The sequence below is a fragment of the Lithobates pipiens genome, unplaced genomic scaffold, assembly GCF_037356315.1.
Source record: "Lithobates pipiens isolate NorthernLeopardFrog02 unplaced genomic scaffold, aLitPip1_a1.2 Scaffold_27, whole genome shotgun sequence".
Classification (NCBI taxonomy): Eukaryota; Metazoa; Chordata; class Amphibia; order Anura; family Ranidae; genus Lithobates; species Lithobates pipiens.
The window spans coordinates 164,866,743-164,887,070 of NW_027507788.1; the positions used below are offsets into that span (position 1 = coordinate 164,866,743).

General features: G+C 43.6%; 1 protein-coding gene across 4 annotated transcripts in view; it reads right to left on the bottom strand.

Moving 5' to 3' along the window:
* Positions 1-19,630, bottom strand: part of KIRREL3 (kirre like nephrin family adhesion molecule 3) — a 1,324,921-nt gene extending 1,305,291 nt beyond the window's left edge. For 2 of the 4 annotated variants that reach the window (XM_077457844.1, XM_077457843.1), the window contains exon 1: positions 19,369-19,630. In XM_077457844.1, the coding sequence (XP_077313970.1) occupies positions 19,369-19,435 (67 nt within the window). In that variant the 5' untranslated portion in view covers positions 19,436-19,630. The remainder of the gene's footprint in view (positions 1-19,368) is intronic. The other 2 variants (XM_077457846.1, XM_077457845.1) reach the window with 1 other exon arrangement.
* Between the last annotated feature and the right edge of the window lie 698 nt (positions 19,631-20,328).

Here is a 20,328-nt window from a genome sequence, read left to right on the forward strand (position 1 = left end):
AGACTCCCATTGAACTGATTGATTCTGAAGGCAGAACGGGCAAACGCAACCATATATCATGTCTTTTTGGTTTAGATCGGGTGACTTACATATAAGCAGCCCCTGCCAGGGGGACGTAATTACTCTTATGCCCCGTACACACAAGCGGAAATTTCACCAGCAACAGTCCGATGAGAGCTTTTGGTAGGAAAATGCGAATGTGTGTATGCTCCATCGGACTTTTGTTGCCGGAATTTCGGCCAGCAAAAGATTGAGAGCAGGTTCTAAATTTTTCGGTTGGAAAAAGTTCAGATCGGAAATTCCGATCGGCTGTACAAATTCCGATGCGCAAAATTCCTATGCCTGCTCAGAAACAATTCCGACGCATGCTTGGAAGCACTGAGCTTCATTTTCTCGGCTCGTCGTAGTGTTGTGCGTCACCGCGTTCTTGACGGCCGAAAGTTCAGTGAACTTTTGTGTGGCCGAGTGTATGCAAGCCAAGTTTTTTCCGACGGAAAATCCGCTCACGTGTATGGGGCATTAGGTTTTGTTTAAAATGGAAGTTTACCTTTTCAGAAAAAAAGAAAAGATTAACTTAACACCCTCCCCACTTACCTGGTCCTTCTTGTACTTACTCTGTGGAGGATGAAAGGTCAATGCCCATGCAGCGGTCTGGTGATTTGAAATCCCTGCTAATCTCCTTTTTCCTTCTGCAACATTTCCAGGATGGATCAAAGAGATTTTGATTGGTTATCTCCAGTACAGAAAAATCGCTCCAGGAAGCAATGGAGAAAGAAGAGGAAAAAGAGCAGGGATTTCAAATCCCCAGACCGCTGCACCAGCTGCATGGGCATTAAGGAGAAATTCCCCCAGTGGAGACACGGATAGCAATACAAACCTGACATTGGTTTTGACCTTTTCTTTCTGTATTTAAAACTAGAAACAATGCTGAATTTCCTCTTTAAATATGACCTTCCATGCGTTTATTCGACCTGCCCCCTGTATTGTTTGTGAGTTCAGCAGAGGCTGTAAAATGAGGACACAATTTTGTAATTGGGAAAACCAAAGGGCTGTTGGGAGCTGGGGGTAAATTGATACTTTGCTCTAATCTTTTCAGAAAACATGACAATTGGTCCCTGAGAAATCCATCGCTATCTGTAATCTTTCATTCCCTTCAATTGACTGTCTTGAGACCACCCTCCTAACCGCAGCGTGTTGCTGAATTTGCAGACCTGTCAAGCACCTCTCATTGTGCTGTGACTTTTTATCATCCTGCCGTCTAGCACTTCTCCCAGGTTTTCCCATTAAAATGTCTTTATTTGGAGAATAAACAGCAAAATAAAGCCTACCTGGACCCAGTCATATCTAATCTTCTAGAATTACGATGACTGACTGTGAATTAGGAATCCGACTGACCCAACTTTCCTTGTTTATGAGCGAGGCTCATGAATGTGTAATATTTATGCCTGCTCTTGGAAAGTACAATAATTCTCTTTTCTTCGATGAAAAATTTACAGATCAGATATGAAAAAGGCAATACGTGTTGGCCATGCTGTGAGACAGAAAAATTTCATAAATTTACTAAGTATCTGGAAGCATAATATGCAGAGGAAGCTATGTAGAAGCTGCTGCAAATTTTACAGTCAGGCCTAAAATCCCAGCTCGGGGACTGTAGCAAGAGGGAAAAGGCCCAAACCATAGCAACAGTGGCCGGATAGAAGAAGCCTATATCCATACGTTCATAGGTTAGCTTTGTGGCCTGAAAGACGCGAGCAGCAAACTTGGAGATCTAACCTCCCTCAGCTTTAAGGACCATGTGCGAGTTTGCGCTGGCCCTGCATCCATTGGATTGGTGACCTAACTGGGTGAAAATTGAGGCTTACAGACCAGACACTGCAATGTTGCTACTCAAACTCACCTACACTGTTTCTCTATCCATTAGGACAAGGCTTCAATGCTTAGAGGTTCCAATTAGAGTTCCTTCAGTCTCTCCCTGTCAGAGCTATGCAGAGAATTGTTTATATTCCCCAACACTGTCAACGCTGACCATATGTCCCATGAGAGCATTAGGAACAGACTTTTCAGCACTCCATAAAAATATTGACTGGATGTTCAGCCTTTATATCATAGTACAACTCAAGCAAGGCACTTTACTCTTTAGCTCATTAGAGTCTACATGTGCCCACCTAGAGGTCCCATAAATAATCCCGTACACTACATCACTCACAGGTGAATGACTGGCGAAGAGAGAGCTTGACCCAGCACCGTCTTCTACCATGTCCACCTATCAGACCACAGCCCCACCTATAGTAACAGTCTTCTATAGTTGTATTAGCAATAGGCTCGTGAAGATAGTGATCTGGAAATAATAGCATAGTGTGCAGTCTTTAAACATAAACAAGATGGCCCCACTTAAAGTATCGATGCTGCTGTTGGTGCACACCACCCCAAGAGGACATTCTGCTGAGCACCTCTCTACCTTCAGTACAAAAGAGGGAACCAAAGATAAAGACTTTCAACCAGTGTACAACCAGTTAATTTGGTCAGGGCCAAGAAAGGCTTTAGTTGTGAGTTCCCAAGATTCCTAACCCAACCCCCCCCCCCCGGGCTCAGATGCCCTGCCCCAGAGCGATCGTTACTCTTCTCTTCTGTTGTACCATGCTAAGTTTCCACACCGGCAATTACCTTTTATACTGCAAGAAAAAAAATGATTGCCATTGAGAACTGATAACAAAGTGTTAAGGAATGTTTCAAGTGCTAGCCTGCCTAGGCTGATGCTAAAACATTTCTCCTCACTTTGTTATAAGCTACCTTTTGTAAGGCTACCCTGAAATAAATAAGGCACAGTTGTCCTCTATGGCAATAATCTTTTTTTTTTTTTGCTTACTTGCATATCTGTTTTTGTGCTATGGTGAGTGGCTCAGGATTGGAATACCTATTTTCCCATACTTATTTTTACACTCATTAGTGGAGCAATCTTCCCATCTTCCATTCCTTTATACAGCACCATTGTCAATGTGATTACATCAGGGAAAAGGATACTAATTGTACACTTTCCTTCAATACAATGGCAGAGAGGTCATGTTGCCTTGGAACCCATCACCTCCTTCCAGCACACACTCAATGGTAATGTTCCAGAGACAGCCAAACACAAATATACCATTCACATGCAAGGTGATCCTGGAGTAGCAATGCTCCATTTGTTTTATATAGAGGGCCTCAAACATGGCCCTTTTCATCAATTAAGGGCCACACATAATAATCATTAAATGTAATGCTAGAGAAAGCTGCCAGAGACTGTGGACATGAAACAAAAGATGATCAGCGACGATAGCAATAGTACAAGGGATGGTCAGAGACCACAGACATATAATAGCAGATGATCAGAGAAGATAGCTATGGTAAAAGAAATGGTCAGAGACTATAAAGTGCTACAGAAGATGTTCAGAGACTGCAGACATATAACAGGAGATGGTCAGAGAACATATCCATGGTACAAAAGATGGTCAGAGACTATAGCAGTGCTACAGGAGATGGTCATAGACTGCAGATATATAACAGAAGATCGTCAGAGACTATAGCAATGATACAGGAGATAAAAGTCTGCAGATATGTAACAGGATATGGTCAGAGAATATAGCCATGGTACAAGAGATGGTCAGACCCTGCAGACATGATACAGGAGATGATCAGAGACTGCAGACATGTACCATGAGTTGGTCAGACACTCTTGCAATGCAAAAGATGATCAGAGACTGCGGACCTGTATTAGGAGATGGTCAGAGACTACTGAAATGCTACAAAAGATGGTCAGAGATTGCAGACATGTAACAGGAAATGGTAAGAGACTATTGCAATGCTACAGGAGACTGCTAACATAGGTGTTGTTGCAGATTAGGCGTATGCTTCAGAAAATGTTAGCCTGGAGACACAATAATTGAGACCGCTATAGTTTACTCCTATTACAAATCCATGCTCCACATTTGTACTACCTAGAGCACCCTTAAAAAAATAGTGCGTAAGGGGACACTGTTGCACATATGGTGGGACTGCCCCTTAATCCAACCCTACTGGACAGAGGTACACCGCCTTATCTCAAAAATCACAACTCACACCCCAGACTTCAACCCTGCCCAATATTTACTCCACCACACATCCCTTTCCCAAGGGGCATACAGAAAATCCCTAATACTGCACATGATTAATGCAGCAAAACTATGCATACCCACCCACAGGAAGACTACTTCACCCCCAAGCATTTTTGAATGGCTCCGTTGAGTGGAAAGGGCAGCTGAGATGGAGGATTTAATACACCAGGTAAAGGATACCTCACCCAAATTCCATAAAACATGGGCCCGTTGGCTCCACTTTAAACAAATCAGAATATAGATCGCTTCTTGAAACCCAATAGCTTGACCTGAGGGGCAGATTCCACCACCCAACCCAAGTGCCGGGAAAGTGTTAAAGTTCATACCTTCCATCTTCTTCCTATCCTTGATACCCTTCCTCTCCCCACAGATAGCCTTACTTTGGTATTTCAGACGATACTACTCTACATTAAACATATTAAGAGTGCTCAATAATATTGAGGCAGATTCATACTAAATGAACTACGTCATGTGAAATAGAACATAATTCAGAGACAGGTAGAGGGAGCACTCTTGTCAGATCCCGACAGGGGTGTGGGGTGAGGAGGTGGAATACCTGTTCTCACTGAATTTCCTCTGACATATACCAGCTCGCAGCCCTTAAAGAAATACCCTAACATCCTTTTAGATTAAAGTACCTATTTTTGGTCTACGGCAGTGATTCTCAACCAGGGTTCCGTGGAACCCTAGGGCTCCTCCAAAGGTTGCTAGGGGTTCCTTCAGCATTGGGCAATTTCTGCCTCTCAGATAAGTTCCCACCGACACCATTGATCTTTTTAGCTATCTGTAAGGAGGTAATTCTTCCCAATGACCACAAGTGTAAGGACCATTCTTACCACTGACCATCACACTAATGTATCATGAGTTGTAGATTTATAATTTTTAGCAAGGTTTCCCCAAGACCAGAAAACTATTTGAAGGGTTCCGCTGTGTTGAAAAGGTTGAGAAAGGCTGGTCTACGGGCATTAGTAGAGATTTATGGTTAGTTTTTGAATATTTGCAATTTCCCTGCATTTAACTGGAACATTATGGATACTTTTGCTGTTCAACTGATCATTCTGAGACTGATTAAAGCGGGATTCCACCCTAAAGTGGAACCTCCGCTGATCGGATCCCTCCCCCCTCCGGTGTCACAATTGACACCTTTCAGGGGGGAGGGGGGTGGAGATACCTGTCAAAGACAGGTATTTTCACCCACTTCCGGGCATAGACTCCCGTGGGAGTCTACACCATTTCCTGCCCTGCCGCGCTGTCTGCTGGGACACACACGGGTCCCAGTGACAGCGTGGAGATTTCCTATTGCGCGGCGCGGCTCACACATGCGCAGTAGGGAACCGGGAAGTGAAGCCGATTCGCTTCACTTCCTGATTCCCTCACCTAGAATGGTGACTGCAGCAGCCGAGAGCTGAGCGATCGATCGGCCTCGGCTGCCGGCATCGCTGGAACCCGGGAAAGGTGAGTGTCCATTTATTAAAAGTCAGCAGCTGTAGTATTTATAGCTGCTGGCTTTTAATATTTTTTTTTTTTGGTGGAATCCCTCTTTAAGCTATACTAACACATCCCTATATGTCTGTGTGCTTGTATCCCAATAATCTTCAATATTATGTTAGATGTTATATGACAGCAAGATACATGTATCATACTGCTTTACCTGTTCTGTTAAGTATGTTTTGTTAATCTTTACAAACTAATAAACATATTGAAACAAAAAAACAAAAAAAATAGTGCGTGCCACATTTGATCTTTCTCTGGGCGAGACCTATTCTAGAAGATATGAAGGAGAAAAAACAAAAACACCTAGGTAACAAAAATATGGGCTATTCTCTGCCGGACCCCTGAGGACAGCACAAAAAGTGCCAAAGGGCCATACTGTAGGTTGAGCACCCAGGTCCTAGAATATGCTTCTACATCCTCAGTCCTGAATCCGTAAACCTGAGTATACAGGAGCCCAGGCTGCGTGCAGTGTGGACCTCAGATGCAGTCACTGCTGCCATCAGCAGGTCTATATGTGTAAATAAAGTAAAGCTGTGAAAGTGGATACTGGCAGAATTTAGCTGGCTGTTAACAATCTGTATAGTAATGCAGCCTTATGCTGTATGTGTGCCCGGTCCCCCTCCCCGTCATTGGTGACATTCAGTCATCACCAGCTTCAGGTTATCAGCAAAATCCCTTCTTTACTGCAAGAGATCAGGATTATACTCCAAGTTCAGCCACTCCTGGCTGCGACACGGAGATGATAAGTCACCAGCAGAGTACATGGACACTGGGGCTTCAAGAGGACTTGTCACTCTTGTAGGGCAATCAGAAATTCACTGGGTGAAGTCACGAGCACTGAGGCAGATATGGGAGCTGTTGCCCAGAGCAGAGGTTTTTGTTTCATAAAACAACCCCTTGATGTTACAGATACTATATGAAAGTTGAAGAGGACCTGTCTGTGATGCCCACAGAGTCGATGCATCTTCCTTCCTGAGCTAGAAACAGGAGAAAGGGGACAGGCCATTGCTTATTATTTTCAGTCACTTTCCCACTTGAGGCATTGTTTACCTTGTGCCCTCAGACCATGGTGATTAGAATTTAAAACTTTAATCTGTAATAGATACAATAGCTGGAAGAATTGGTCTCTAATCCACAGCTACTGGTCCATCAGCCCTTGTTTCTTATGCCGCGTACACATGACCGGACTTTCCGGCAGACTAGGTCCGAAGGGATTAGTCCATCGGACAATCCGATCATGTGTGGGCTAGTCCGAACGTTTTTTGAAAAAAAAAAAGCCGACGGACCTAGAAATAGAACATGTTTCAATCTATCCAACGGACTCAACTCCGATGGACTAAAATGGGGAAAAACTGTTAGTCTGAGTGCTGGTCCGATGGACCAAATATGATGCCAGGGAAGATATTGGCTACTCGCTATTGAACTTCCTTGTTTAGTCCCGTTTACATCATCATGTTCAAAATGAACGGACTTTCGAACGGATTTAATTTGTGTGTGGCCAAGTCCGTTTGTTCGGAAAGTCCGTCGGTAACTCCGCCAAAAGTCCATCGGGAAGACCGTCGGACCTAGTCTACCGGAAAGTCCGGTCGTGTGTACGCGGCATTAGACTTAAAATATATATACAAATATTGTCTAATGGAGGAGCGAGACATTGTTTTATCATGCGTTGGAGGCAGCCATAGGTGTGCGCAGTCTTTTGGATTGGACTGTGCACCCTAAAGCTTAAACACATGGGTGTGTGTGTGTGTGTGTGTGTATGTGTGTCTACATATATATGACCCTGGTACATTGATCTTCCTGCCAGCACAGTGACATATAAATGTGTAAACACTTCTCTTATGACAGAGCCGGTAAGATGGAGATCTTTCCCATCTTCGTGACTCCACACAGCGATAATTCTAATGCGCATGGGGTGATTAGGGTTTTCTCAGGCACATCTGGAACACCCTGTGTGCATGCCTATGGAGGCAGCTAATATACAGCCCAGGACCCGACACCCTGAAAAATGTTGTGTCTGTGGACTAAAAACTAGACCTGCAGCTTACATGCAGAGCACTACAATAATATTGTTTTGCCAACAGGTTCTCCTTTTTAAATTCCTTTACAATTCTCAGCGATTTAATGTCCCTTGGCTCTTCCTTCTGCACTCTCCGCTTTACAAAATAAATTCAGTTTACAGCAGGAAGAGTAGCAGCCCCTTATTAGTAGTGTGTAGACATAGGAAATCAAATGCAGACATCGTATAATCCCAAGAGATGTAAAAAAAGATTAGGTGCTTTAACTTTCCAGCATCTAACGAACAAACATGTCAGTTTTGGGCAGCATGACCTTATAAAGCAACTGTGTTTCACATTCTGACTCTCCCTTCCCTGACCCACCGCTGTACAAGAGAGAGGACCACCATTACACAGAGCAAACTAAATGTCGTCCATTCAGGGTTTACAACTACTGTAAGTCAGACACTCAGATCTGTACAAATATGTAAAAAGCAGTAGGGATGCCACACTAGTGGTCATAAAGTCCAGAATGGTCCTAAATAATAGAAAAAAACATTCAGTGCTTTTTGGGGGTTTAGACACTCCCCCTTCATCAGGGATTGTATGTTATGTGGCCTCAAAAATGACTGGACTTGTGCTTGTTTCTGTAGGTAGGTTGTACAATGTGACATCCTGCTAGTGGTATTATGCAATTTTACAATTACAAGTATTATCAAAATCCTACTGAGTCTGGTCCTTTTAGAGGTGACATAATATACAAGCCCTGATAAAGAGGGATCCCCGAAACGAGTTTATCTCTTTTTCCATTAATTATTTAATTAAGCACCATTCTGGACTCTATGACCATTGGCTTGGCAGCATTACTGCTTTTCTTTACATGTTTGGACGTCTCGCAGGACCTTTGTTTTGTTGGGGTGCACCAGTACATGTTCATAGCCTCATCAAAGCGGGTAAGCATAGTCAATGAAACAATCACTCATAAAGTTATGTATTAACAATAGGAGATCTAGCGCCTCTTATCCATGTGCCCTGATTTTTATGGCACAGGCAGTCAGGGACAGGTATTGTTAATGAACACTTTCAACAGAATGCCCCATTTACCGGCCAGGGACTCCGCCGACACCATTAATATTGATGAACTCGCCTAATGTAGACGATCCATTATTAATAGAGATATTTTATATTAACTGAGTGCTGTTGTGTCACTTCACACAACATTTCCAGCAGAGGGAATTTTTCCCATAACTATCTATAGACGTTCTTCTCGGCCTTCCTCTACTCCCCTCCGCCGTCTCCTCTCTGTTCCGCGCTCTGTCTCTCGCTGTTCGGTCTCCTCCCTGCATCTTGGCAGCTCTCTATTTCCACCTGATCCTCCTACCTTTCCCTTTTCTGCCTCTTAAAGTCTTGGCTTCCTGTCCCCGTCCCCTCCTTTTCATCATCTCTCTCTTCTTCTCGCCCATTCCCATCATTTGATCTGATCTTTGTCGTTTTATCTCCCTTTCCGTTTCTTGTCTATTTTTGACACACTCTGCCTACGTTGCTTTACAAAGGGGAAGAAACTGGGATGATATATGGAGGGGGGGAAAAGAAGAGAGAGAGAGAGAGAGATCAGAGTTGGTGAACGACAGCATCAATTTTCCTTTCACTAAGGGCCAATCTATGTTTTATCCCGAGGGGAATCGGATCAGGTTCTCTAATTTGGACACACACGCCGGTTTGTGACAGCGCGCTCCATACACAAGATGACAAGAGAGAGAACAAAACACGATGCCATTGAAGGTTTCTAATTTACCCTCTCGGAGGACGTTCGTGTACAATGTATGTTCACCTTCAACAGGGCCTTCTGTTAAATCTGTCAATCAAAATATAGATTGACTTGCTGACCCTGGAAGGCAACACTTTGGGTTTGTTCTGTAAGATCTGAGTTAGAATGCCTGTAACAGAATCTCCTAGCTACAAAAGCAATCATTTATTAGAACTTAAAGGAAACGTATAGTGTGAGGATATGGGGGCTGCCGGTGCAGTGGCTAGATAGTTCTCCTGTTGGCATTGCTATCCAAAACTATTATAGGGGGTGGTTTAGGCTATCTGCATATTGGCAGCTTCCACATCAATCCAGAAGATCTCCACAACCTCCTTTAGTTCTAGTGTAAAACAATGGATCTGACATAGAAGAGCCACACCACAAGTCAATAGTCCACATACAGTTTTATTCCAATGTGATGTCAAGTGGAAGATCAGATGAGGAAGCTGTTTTTATTTTTAATGTGCTTAAACATGCCTCCTTCATTGGGGTTTTTATGTCTTCTTAGCCCTTATGAAAGGGAAGGGGTAATTTTGGGACCACCAAAACATCTTGGCTTCTTCATCTGACCACCAACTTGCCTTCACATTATATTCAAACTGTATTTGGACTATTAACTTGTGGTGTGGCACTTCTACCTCAGATCCCAGCTAGATGTCTGCCTTTCATGTTAATCTAGTGGGTTCACTAGTTTCTGAGGCACTGACCCAGAACAAGGAAGCAGATCATTCACTCCAAGGTTATAAAATGTGTTCTGCTCAGTGACTCTTAAAGTATGGAAGCCAGAGACACCCGGCAACCAGAAGCGGGCAGTAGCTACCCCCATTGATGGTGAAGCTTCATCTGATAAATAGATGAGACTCCTGGAATGATGGATGGCAAAATGGCAGCCACCTGCTAATCTGTGAAGGTCCAAGCAAAAAAACCCACAAAAACCAGCCAGCTGAAAAGGGGGAATTCCCCACAGTATATCATGTTTGCTGAATTCCCTTTAAGGCAGGGGTAGGGAACCTCGGGTCTCCAGCTGTTTTGAAACTACAAATCCCATCATGCCTCTGCCTCTAGGAGTCATGCCTGTGATTGTTAGGGTCTTGCAATGTCTCATGGGACTTGTAGTTTCAAAACAGCTGGAGAGGCAAGGTTCCCTACCCCTGCTTTAAGGTAACCTGTGCTGGGAGAACTATAGGGGTTCACCGTTACTGCATGATGGAGATACTACTTGCCTGTCATTGCTTCCACTGGAAATCCTAGTCGCCTCGCACAATGCCCTTTGGATTTAACAACTAAATGAAGCAAAAGTCTGCCTCATATGGACCTGTCATTAGATAATTTTTGTGTTAAGTGTGTAAATTCTAAGAAAGACATGGACAATGTAATGCTTTGTGTTATTTCATCATCCGGTTGTCAGAGGGGATGGCACCATATTTGCTTAGCCATCATTCAGGGTCACCACGTACACCCTGGATTGAGATGTATGCCTGGAGTTGACACAAATTATATAAATCTTGGGGAACTTGACACTGTTCACAAAAGTCTGACATTGATCAGCTTCCTGATGCGGCTTTTCACCTTGTGACTTGCTACAAAATTTACAATGTTGCAGTCACATGCAGAGAGGAGACTGAAGAAATGCTTCGTCCTGCCTGCAGACTGACTGACATTATCTCAACCTAAGCAAAGTCACTGGTGCTCATTTTCCATAAAAAAAAAAAGGTGGAGCTTTTCTGAATACTTTATGCCACGTACACACAATCTGAGTTTTCGCCAAAACAACCTTGGATGGTTTTTCCGACGGATGTCCGCTCAAGCTTGGCTTGCATACACACTGTCACACAAAAGTTCTCTGAACTTTTGACCGTCAAGAATGTGGTGAGGTACAACACTACAACGAGCCGAGAAAATTAAGTTCAATGCTTGCGAGCATGCGGCAAATTGTTTCCGAGCATGCGCAGGAATTTGCACGCCAACATTGCTACAGGCGATCGGAATTTCCGTCGGAAAAATAGAGAACCTGCTCTCAATCTTTTGCTGGCGAAAATCCTGCCAGCAACAGTCTGATGGAGAATATGGTCAGAATATCCGACCATATGACTTTTGCTGGTGGGATTTCCAATCGTGTGTACGGGGCTTTAGCTGTATGTTGCAACATGCATGAGATGTATACATGCAGACCTGTGAAGTTACTAACAGGTCCACTTTAAAAAACCCTTTCAATGTATCCCCAATGAGATCCTCACAGTGTACAGATGTTGGTAAATCTAAAATAGATTGTACAACTGGATTGAAAGGTGCGTGGGCAGCTTGTGTAATCGTTTTTATTTTTCATTCACAATATGTTATTTAAATTAATATTGCACTTTCTCGCCCTCTTTGGCACCTAAATGTGTCTGTTTGTGAATCTTTTAATGCATGACATTTAAGGCAGCAATATCAGGCTGTGTTAACCTTCTCACTGATCACGTCTAGCTCTTTTATTCGACGACTGTATTACCGCTGAATCAAGCTCTTTGTGCCTTTGTCTATATCGTCTCTCTGTCAGCTGCCTGTATGTATGTGTCTATACATTGGCATGCACTCTACATGACATTCTTATACAGATATGAAGTGGTTAGGGTGAAATGTTATAGGTTGAAGCATCTCTATGTGCCATTGTTTTCCTGGGTGATGAGATAAATTGCTCTTATTGGACAATTTACAACTTTAAAGCTGACCTCCGTGCATAAAAATGTTCATTTAAGTATATTCCTCAACAGCCACCAAGGATATAAAATAACTTTGTGTGCACCAAATGCCTCTGCAAACCCAGGTATTACCTTGTAGAAGTAGCCATGACATCATCGCTATGCTGTACGTAGCAAGTGCAGAGAGCATGGCTGTGGGAGGGGCTAAGCAGGAACCACTCACTATAGGCTGCCTGCTGATAACTACAGGAAGGGGCGGAAACAAGACCAGTCACCCTGTGCAAGGAGAGAGAGCAGCAGTGAGTGGTCTTTATTAATGGAAGCTCCTGCACAGAGGGAAAGTATCACACTGGATTACTGCACTGATCCTAAAGAAATACACAAAGCAATCCTTGTGAATCTGGTTGGTAAATTAGCTATACAACTGCAACAAATTGTTTTATGCTAAGTAGTGAGCAATTGCTGAAATAGTCATTTGCCACTATATGAACACGCCCCTAGGTAAGAATAGTTCTATCACAGCGGTTGCCAAATCTATAAATGAAATGCCCTGGTAAAAAAAAAAAACGGAAAGGTTGCAACACCGTCAGCGTATATTCCATATAACATTTCTTTTGTGATGTTTACCTTTAATTATAATTGTCCCTTACATTAGCAGATGTTGTTAATACAGCCAACGTTTCTGCCTTTGCCTTTGAAATGGAGATTACAAATTTTTGGTACATGGTAGCAATAGAGTGAATGTGCGACAATTCTAGCTGGCGAATAAGCAGCAAATTTTTGTGTAAGTCCTGGTAAACATATGGACCTGTAACAATGTAACCGTGTCTTTTCCCTTTAGATAAATTAACTTTGCAAAATCTGATATGGCACGTTTGCTGCCTTTCGTCTTCTCCGTCCACTCACCACTATCACGGGGGGGACAAAAAAGCCCCAAGACAAAGCCGTCTTCATTTCTGCAGTTCTCACATTTCCAGACGGCCTCATTCTGTGGGTGCAGCTGGCAACCCCTCCTTCCTAGGCAATTACAGACCAGCCACCAACAGGTCTCCATTTTACTCTATTAAGCCCGGGAAAAAAAAAATTCTACCTACTGCATGAAATCCAATTAGACAAAGACAAAACCAGCGGAGAGCCACCAGGCCAATGCAAATCTCTGCCGTAAATTGCTCCTTAAACTCCCTCTTCCGAGTTTGGAGAAGGAGCCCAAAATGGCGAGCAGATGCCAGACTCTGAATGTGGAAGCCTTTACTTAGTGACAAGCACAACGGGGCGATTACAGGCAATTATGTGGAGTAGAGGGGGCGACGGGCGCAGCGGACGCTGAATGGGCTGGGTGTCAGCATCAATTTGGGCTGACAAACTTTATTGTATGCGCCCGTCGCGTGGAGCTCCTGTAGAAATTCTCACATTAATAACATAGACTAGCTAGAATCGGCTATGAGGAGAGTCGTGATAATTAACATCATTAAAAGGATGCACAAGTCTACTTATGGCTGCTTAAGGCACAGCTCCAGGCAAACGTGAAAAAGAACCATTTAGTCCACTTCATTTAAGGACCCAAAGTCAAAAGCGTGATCTGCTTTAAATGGACAGAAAAGAATCCGTCTGATTTTTTCCAGTGGATTTTGTCTGAAACCTGTGTTGCATACACACGGCCAGACAAAGTTGTGGGAAAATCCGATCTTTCGGAATGAGGTGATGTTCATTGCGTACGACGGGACTACGTAGAGGCTAGTAGTCAATATCTTTGGTCACGTAATTTAATCTGAGCATGCGTGGCACTTTGTCCGTTGGAATTCTCAACAAACGATCAGAAAAAAAAGTCAGATTGGATTTTGTTCTCGGAAAATTTTAGATCCCGCTCTCAAACTTTTTCTGATGGAAAAAGTCAGATAGAGCCCACACGCGATTGTATTTCGGACAACATAATCCGATCTGACCTTTTTCGTCGGAAAGTCGGACTGTGTGTACAGGGCATTAGAACCACCTGTCTATCCTCACCACAGGATGCCAAGGTCACTGGTATCTTGTATATTCACTCAAGGTCATGTGACTAATGCCGTGGCAGCTATGCCTTAGGGTGCCAACTTCAGACGTCAGTCATTGAAAATGATACAGGCGCGTAACATGATGGTGGGTTTAGGTCATGTGACCCACATTCTGAACATCGCAAGATATCCTTATAATGATGAACAAGTTATGCCCACCTGAACCCCCCAACACCACCCTCTGCTGGTCCCCTGTAAATATTATGAAAGCATATTCATAAATGTATAACGTGCTTTTATAACTACACAAAACTTGTGTGTATATTATATATATTACACTTTACACTGAAGATCAAAATTGTGTTTTGCATTCCACAATGATGTCACCATAACATGTTTCAGGCATCAGGAGAGGTGGTTAATAAACTTGCAGTTAAAGAAAAGGAAAGGGAGGACAATGTTACTGACTGGACGTGGGGAGGTTCCAGAGGTAGTGGCGTCACCCTACAGACTATATACAGTATGGTGGGGAAAGGGTGTAGGGGCATTGGACAATCTGTTCACAATGCTTTGGTTGGAGTTCCTCTCTATTGATTGCAGTATATGAGAATGCATGGACACGATTGACTAGGAAAGCGGGGTCAATTGAAAGGACTTTTCAACATTCTGGAAAATAAACACATCATTTACATTTCAATAAAAATACTGATTATTGCAAAAGGTAAAGATGCTCACCAGAATATGTTTAAGCAAACTGAAATTAGATTGGACGATGTGAGCCTACAGATATCGCCGCTTGCTTTACTACTGAATCCCCTTTTATTCCTGGTAATTGTCTGGCACCCGGGTCTGCATCATGGTGGGGCACCAACAAAGAGCACCTGTCATCTGATCTCTGCTTCATCCCCTCCGCTCACAGCGACCCTCTACTCCTGAACTATAAGAAACGGCGAATCATAAATTGCCTGACACAGAGGCTCAGTGAGATTGATCAGAAGAGGAGAGGGAAGAGAGGAATCACAGCTTTGCCCGCCAATAACTGATTGCACGGGAAAACAACGGGCACATTTACATCAAATTCCACCCACTCCACCCTCTCCCGGCGGACCCGCCAGCTCAGCACACACGTTAGCTCATTCCAGAGATGTATGGGTTTCTAATGGGAACTATAAGATCTTTGCTTCCGCCGGGGGAGCCAAGCTCAGACCGTCTGACCTTCTCAGCCTGGCTGGGAACGCACAGTGGGATGGCGGTGGATGGAGGGTCTCTGGTACACATGCTGTAGCCTTTTGCAGCCGGAGAGATGCCGAGTGATTGCAAGTGAAGTTAGTTCATCTGGTGTGTGTGGGGAGAGCAGCAGAGCAACAGCAGATTTTTAACATTCTGCCCTCTCAGATTGAGCGTCATTTGGTCAGATTCATCATCTATCAACATAAACTTTGGTGCCCAAAGCAGTCCCAATGCCAGGGTCGCCCCCCTCTGTCTGGGTCACCCCATGTACATAGAACATTTTCTTGTTTATAATGTCTCTACCTTGTTCTAGCAGTGTGCAAATGTTCTTATATGAGGTTATGCCATCTCTACAGATATACAACAAAAAGCCTCTTTGCTCCAGCCTACTGCGCCCAATGGCATATCATGAGTACTGGTTGCTTACACATTAGCTGAATTTTTTTTGCAATGTGTAGCCTGTCACCCTTCGAACAGAACTTTTCCCCGCACTCCACATTCCAAAAACTATTTTAAGCAACCTTCATGTGACCTTTAATGAATAGTGTACAATAAAGTGTATCTAAAGACAAAATGTTGATTTCTTAGTGCCAACATGGCACTATAATACCACAAGTATGCTGCTATGGATTGGTGCCAGGAAAGGAAAGTTATGATAAGTGTTTGATACATTTTTTTTTTTTAGTTTTGGACAGATTGGGGAAGGGTTTTTATTGGCTCATGCTGGGGACATTCTCTTGGCTGACTATTGTCACCGAGACATAGAGTGATGAGAAATCCAAAATGTTACAGGAAGTGAATGAGAATCTTTGAACTGAAATATTTTTCTGGTGCCCACTAAAAGGGGATTTCCCCTCACTATGGAGAGATTTCTTTACACTTCTCGTTGTGTCCCTGAGGACAGGAAGTGAGGAGAATTCCCCCAATGGGACACAGGTAGCAAAAGAGAACTTGACATTGATTCAGACCATTCCCTAAGGGCTTGTTCATACCGGCAGTGTTACCCAACACAAGAACAAGGCAATTTGCTTTTTTGATTTGTCTTATAGCTTCAGTTCGCTCCAACATTCTGCATTGGTGTGTACTGAAAGTAAATAAATGTGAACCAATATCCCTGTTTCGTGCAAAAGTTTGCTGGAAATACATAAGGGTGTATAGTGGTGTGCAAAGAGTTAACATGCTCACACACCTTTTAGTACATGGTTTGTTTTGTATGTACAGTATACTGTGTGTGTGTGTATGTGTGGTTATATATAGATAGATAGATATATCTAGATAGATATATCTAGATATATATATATATATATATATATATATATATATATATATATATATATATATATATATACATATATATATACATATATCTAGATATATATATATATACATATATATATACATATATCTAGATATATCTAGATATATCTATCTATCTATCTATCTATAGATAGATAGATAGATAGATAGATAGATAGATATATCTCTCTCTATCTCTCTCTCTCTCTATGTAGAGATATAGATATAGATATATAGATATATATATAGATAGATAGATAGATAGATAGATAGATAGATAGATAGATAGATAGATAGATAGATAGATAGATATACTGTTTGGATTTGCAGACATCTTTTCATTTGTATCCCTGAATAAAAATAGTAAATGTTGCATTTTTGCACAGCGCATTTCGACCGTTATGGTCTATGGCACATAGATTTAGATAAAAATGTTTTTCTTAAAAAAAAAAAGAAGGAAAAGAAAATGCATTGCAATGTTTTTAAACAATGCATTGCCGCTTACACAACGTGCATTTACACCGCACATCCCATTACATGCATGATAAAGAGCGCTGCATGATGTGAATGAGCCCTAAAACGAAAGATTTAGATATAACGTCAAACAAACAAACAGATCTCAAGTCCCATTGATCAGGACAGTGGTGGGATTCTGAGTCACAACCATCGGTCACCATGTGGTCCAATAACTTCCCAACCAATCAGGGTCATAAAGAATGTGATTACATCGGTTTGCATTGTGTTATGAGAACATGTAACAGAACTCGCATAGCTTCATAATGGTTCAGATCACAACACACCTCTGGAGTGAACATGAAATGATGAGATGTATGTACACTACTTGTCACACAGCCCTGAACCCCCCCACCTCCATCCCTCCTTCCCGTGTTATCTGGGAGATCGCTGTAGATATCCCCTTTCATACATCGCGGAAGGTTTTGAAACTCTGGGTCTCGGGAGAAAATGAGAAGAAAATCAGAAGAGCGTTTCAGCACTGGTACAGAGGGATGCATGGATACATTCCTATAGGTAACACTTCAGGTTATTCATTCAGCCTGTCTTCTGGCGTCAACATCAAACTAAACGCGATTCCAGGCAGCCTGCCTATAACTTGCCTCAAGAAGACAGGTTTAATCTTGCCGTTTCTTTATTGATGTGCAAAATAACAGCTAAAAATGCAGAACCTGACAGTTGTGTGTTATTAGATTGGTGGCCAGCCACTACTGAAAGTGAGGGGCCCCCGGAGCCCCAGCATGGAGTTGCGTGGCTAAAAGTTCTAAGCAGGGGCACCGTACTGGGCCAAAATCTTCTGTGAGGGACCACGGGGGTCATCCACGGAAGGATATCTAGAAATAACACACAGGGAATCCTTCTTCGATATCAACATCATCTCTTCTTATACGGCCATCCAGTGTCTCCTCTACACAAACAGGGTCATGCTTGGTGAAAGGGGTAAGCTTGTGTTTGTGTAGCCGGCATGGCTGAATGACAAGGGACGTTGACGGTTAAAGCAAGTAATTAGGTCCTATTACACCAAATGGACAAATAACAAGACACTAGCCATGGATTTTTTTTAACCCCACTGTGAGCGCTCTGCAAGAAGAGCCATCGTTCTGTTCGAGATGGCCGAGTCGGCTGCAGGAAGCTGGGATGAAGGACGTGATTCTCTCTGCCCAAATAAGCAGCGGTGTTGCTGGAGCGGGCAGTGCTTGGCTTCTGCCTGCCAGTTTAAGCACCCTTTTCTTCTCAGGAATCCGGTCCCTTTCCCAGCTTTCCTGACACCCGTTACCATCTGTGCCCAGTATTACTATGCCCGCCATATGCCCCCAAATACCTGCCAGACATTATATCTCTCTCTTAGAACCCCTTTGACAACCCATGTCCGAAATCCTTTGTCAGCAGGCATCAACTGGCGCTGTGAACTTGGCATCATCTCTAGGATTTCTCACTGACCCCCTGAACTCTTTACTTTTCAATTCCAGTTCCTGAGACCTATCAATCTCAAGTCAACACATATCTACACAGCTTGTCAACAAGTAGAATCTTATTTTCAGACAGAGCACCCTCCATGCACCCTTTTCTCCTTCAGCTCCTGAAAGTTCACTTTCTTCTTCAGCCTGCCACCCTCTCATGGCTTACTAAGCCTGGCACCTACAGCAATGTTCTCCAGCGCGCCGCTGCTGCCCCCTCCATTGGCATGCAGCGTACGTAGCAGCCTCTGCCCCCCTTTGGGCAGAATTCTGCTCCCTGTGCAGGGTTTGAGCTGAAATTCCAACAGGTGACACCACCTCATCCATCCATGTCACAGACCCCCCCCCAGTTCCTCGCCAGCCAGAAGACATCAGCGACTCGCACCTTTTTTTATTTGTCTCACCATGCATTTCTAGCAAACTTGAGGACCGGGCTCAGCAAGACAGAGCAGTGGGTGGACAGATTCAGAACCATTTGGGTACAAAAGCAACCTGCGCTGACATCCAAAATTAGATTCCTCAACAGCAGATGGTAGATGCCACATAGCCAACATCCTTCTGTAACCTCCGGAGCTGGAGGAGACACCTGCACAGGGAGGCAGAGGACACACCAGCATACACACATCAGCTCCCGAAAGCTCGCCGTAACTCTAAATTGCACAAGGTCACCCCCTGCCGTAACCCCCGGCAAGGCACGGAGCCAAGCAAGACGCCCTCATCCAGCAGTTCACTTTGAAACAAAGTAAAGGATGAATTTTTTATTTTTTTTTTCTCCTACCTCTGCTGAGCAGGATACAAGTGAGCAGCAGCAGTTCCAGCCGGCAAGGCTTCATCCCCAGCAGCATCACCGCGGACACAAGAGAACAATGTCGGATTCAGCCGTTCCCCCCTGCACCGGGAGGGGGGTTATTGGTCCCTGGATCCTTGCAGCGCTTGGCTCAGATTGCATCCAGCCTCGGCGGCTCTTGAGCAGCACAAACACACTGACTGTGCAGCAGCAGCAGCATCTTCTCTCCTGTGTGTGGCTGCCTCGGCTCTGAGCACCTCCCTCCCTCCTCCAGGCAGAGACAGGGGCAGAGCTGAAATTACTCAGTGCTGAGCGTTTAGGAGCGATCTCACTTTCTGGGGGCCGATTCGCTAAAGGATAGGCATTTACGCTGGCACACCCAACCAAGCAAACAGTATTCTCACCAAATTTAATGTGCGAACAGGGCGACGACCAAGCACGCACCATTTATTAGGGCCACGTTTATTATAGTCGTGTAGCATTTTTTGTTTTGGTCAATTTTTTTTTATTTTTTTTTTACAAAGATCCGTAATGCAAAGAAAAAAATTGAAAATGTTACATGTGAGTTCAGTAATTTACGCATGTATACATGTATACGCAAGTACACACAAGCATATATGCGCACACTGAAACACTGGCAGCTAAAGGAGAATGAAGAATTTGAAACATACGCACATTTGCGTGCCTGTATGTGTGCATATGCAAGGTCCTTAAGCCCTCGTTCACATTGAATGCAGCTTTGAAATCAGGCGACTTTATCTGAAATTTCACAATTTCAAAGCCGCCTGTCAGTGCGACTTCAGGTGCGACTTTGATCATCTACGCAGCTCCATACACAGATGTATTTGCAAGTCGCACTGGAAATCGCCAAAAGTAGTGCACAAACTGCTTTTTCAAATCGATGCAGAACCGCAAAGTCAGCGTTGTATCGATCTGAACATGGTCATTGTC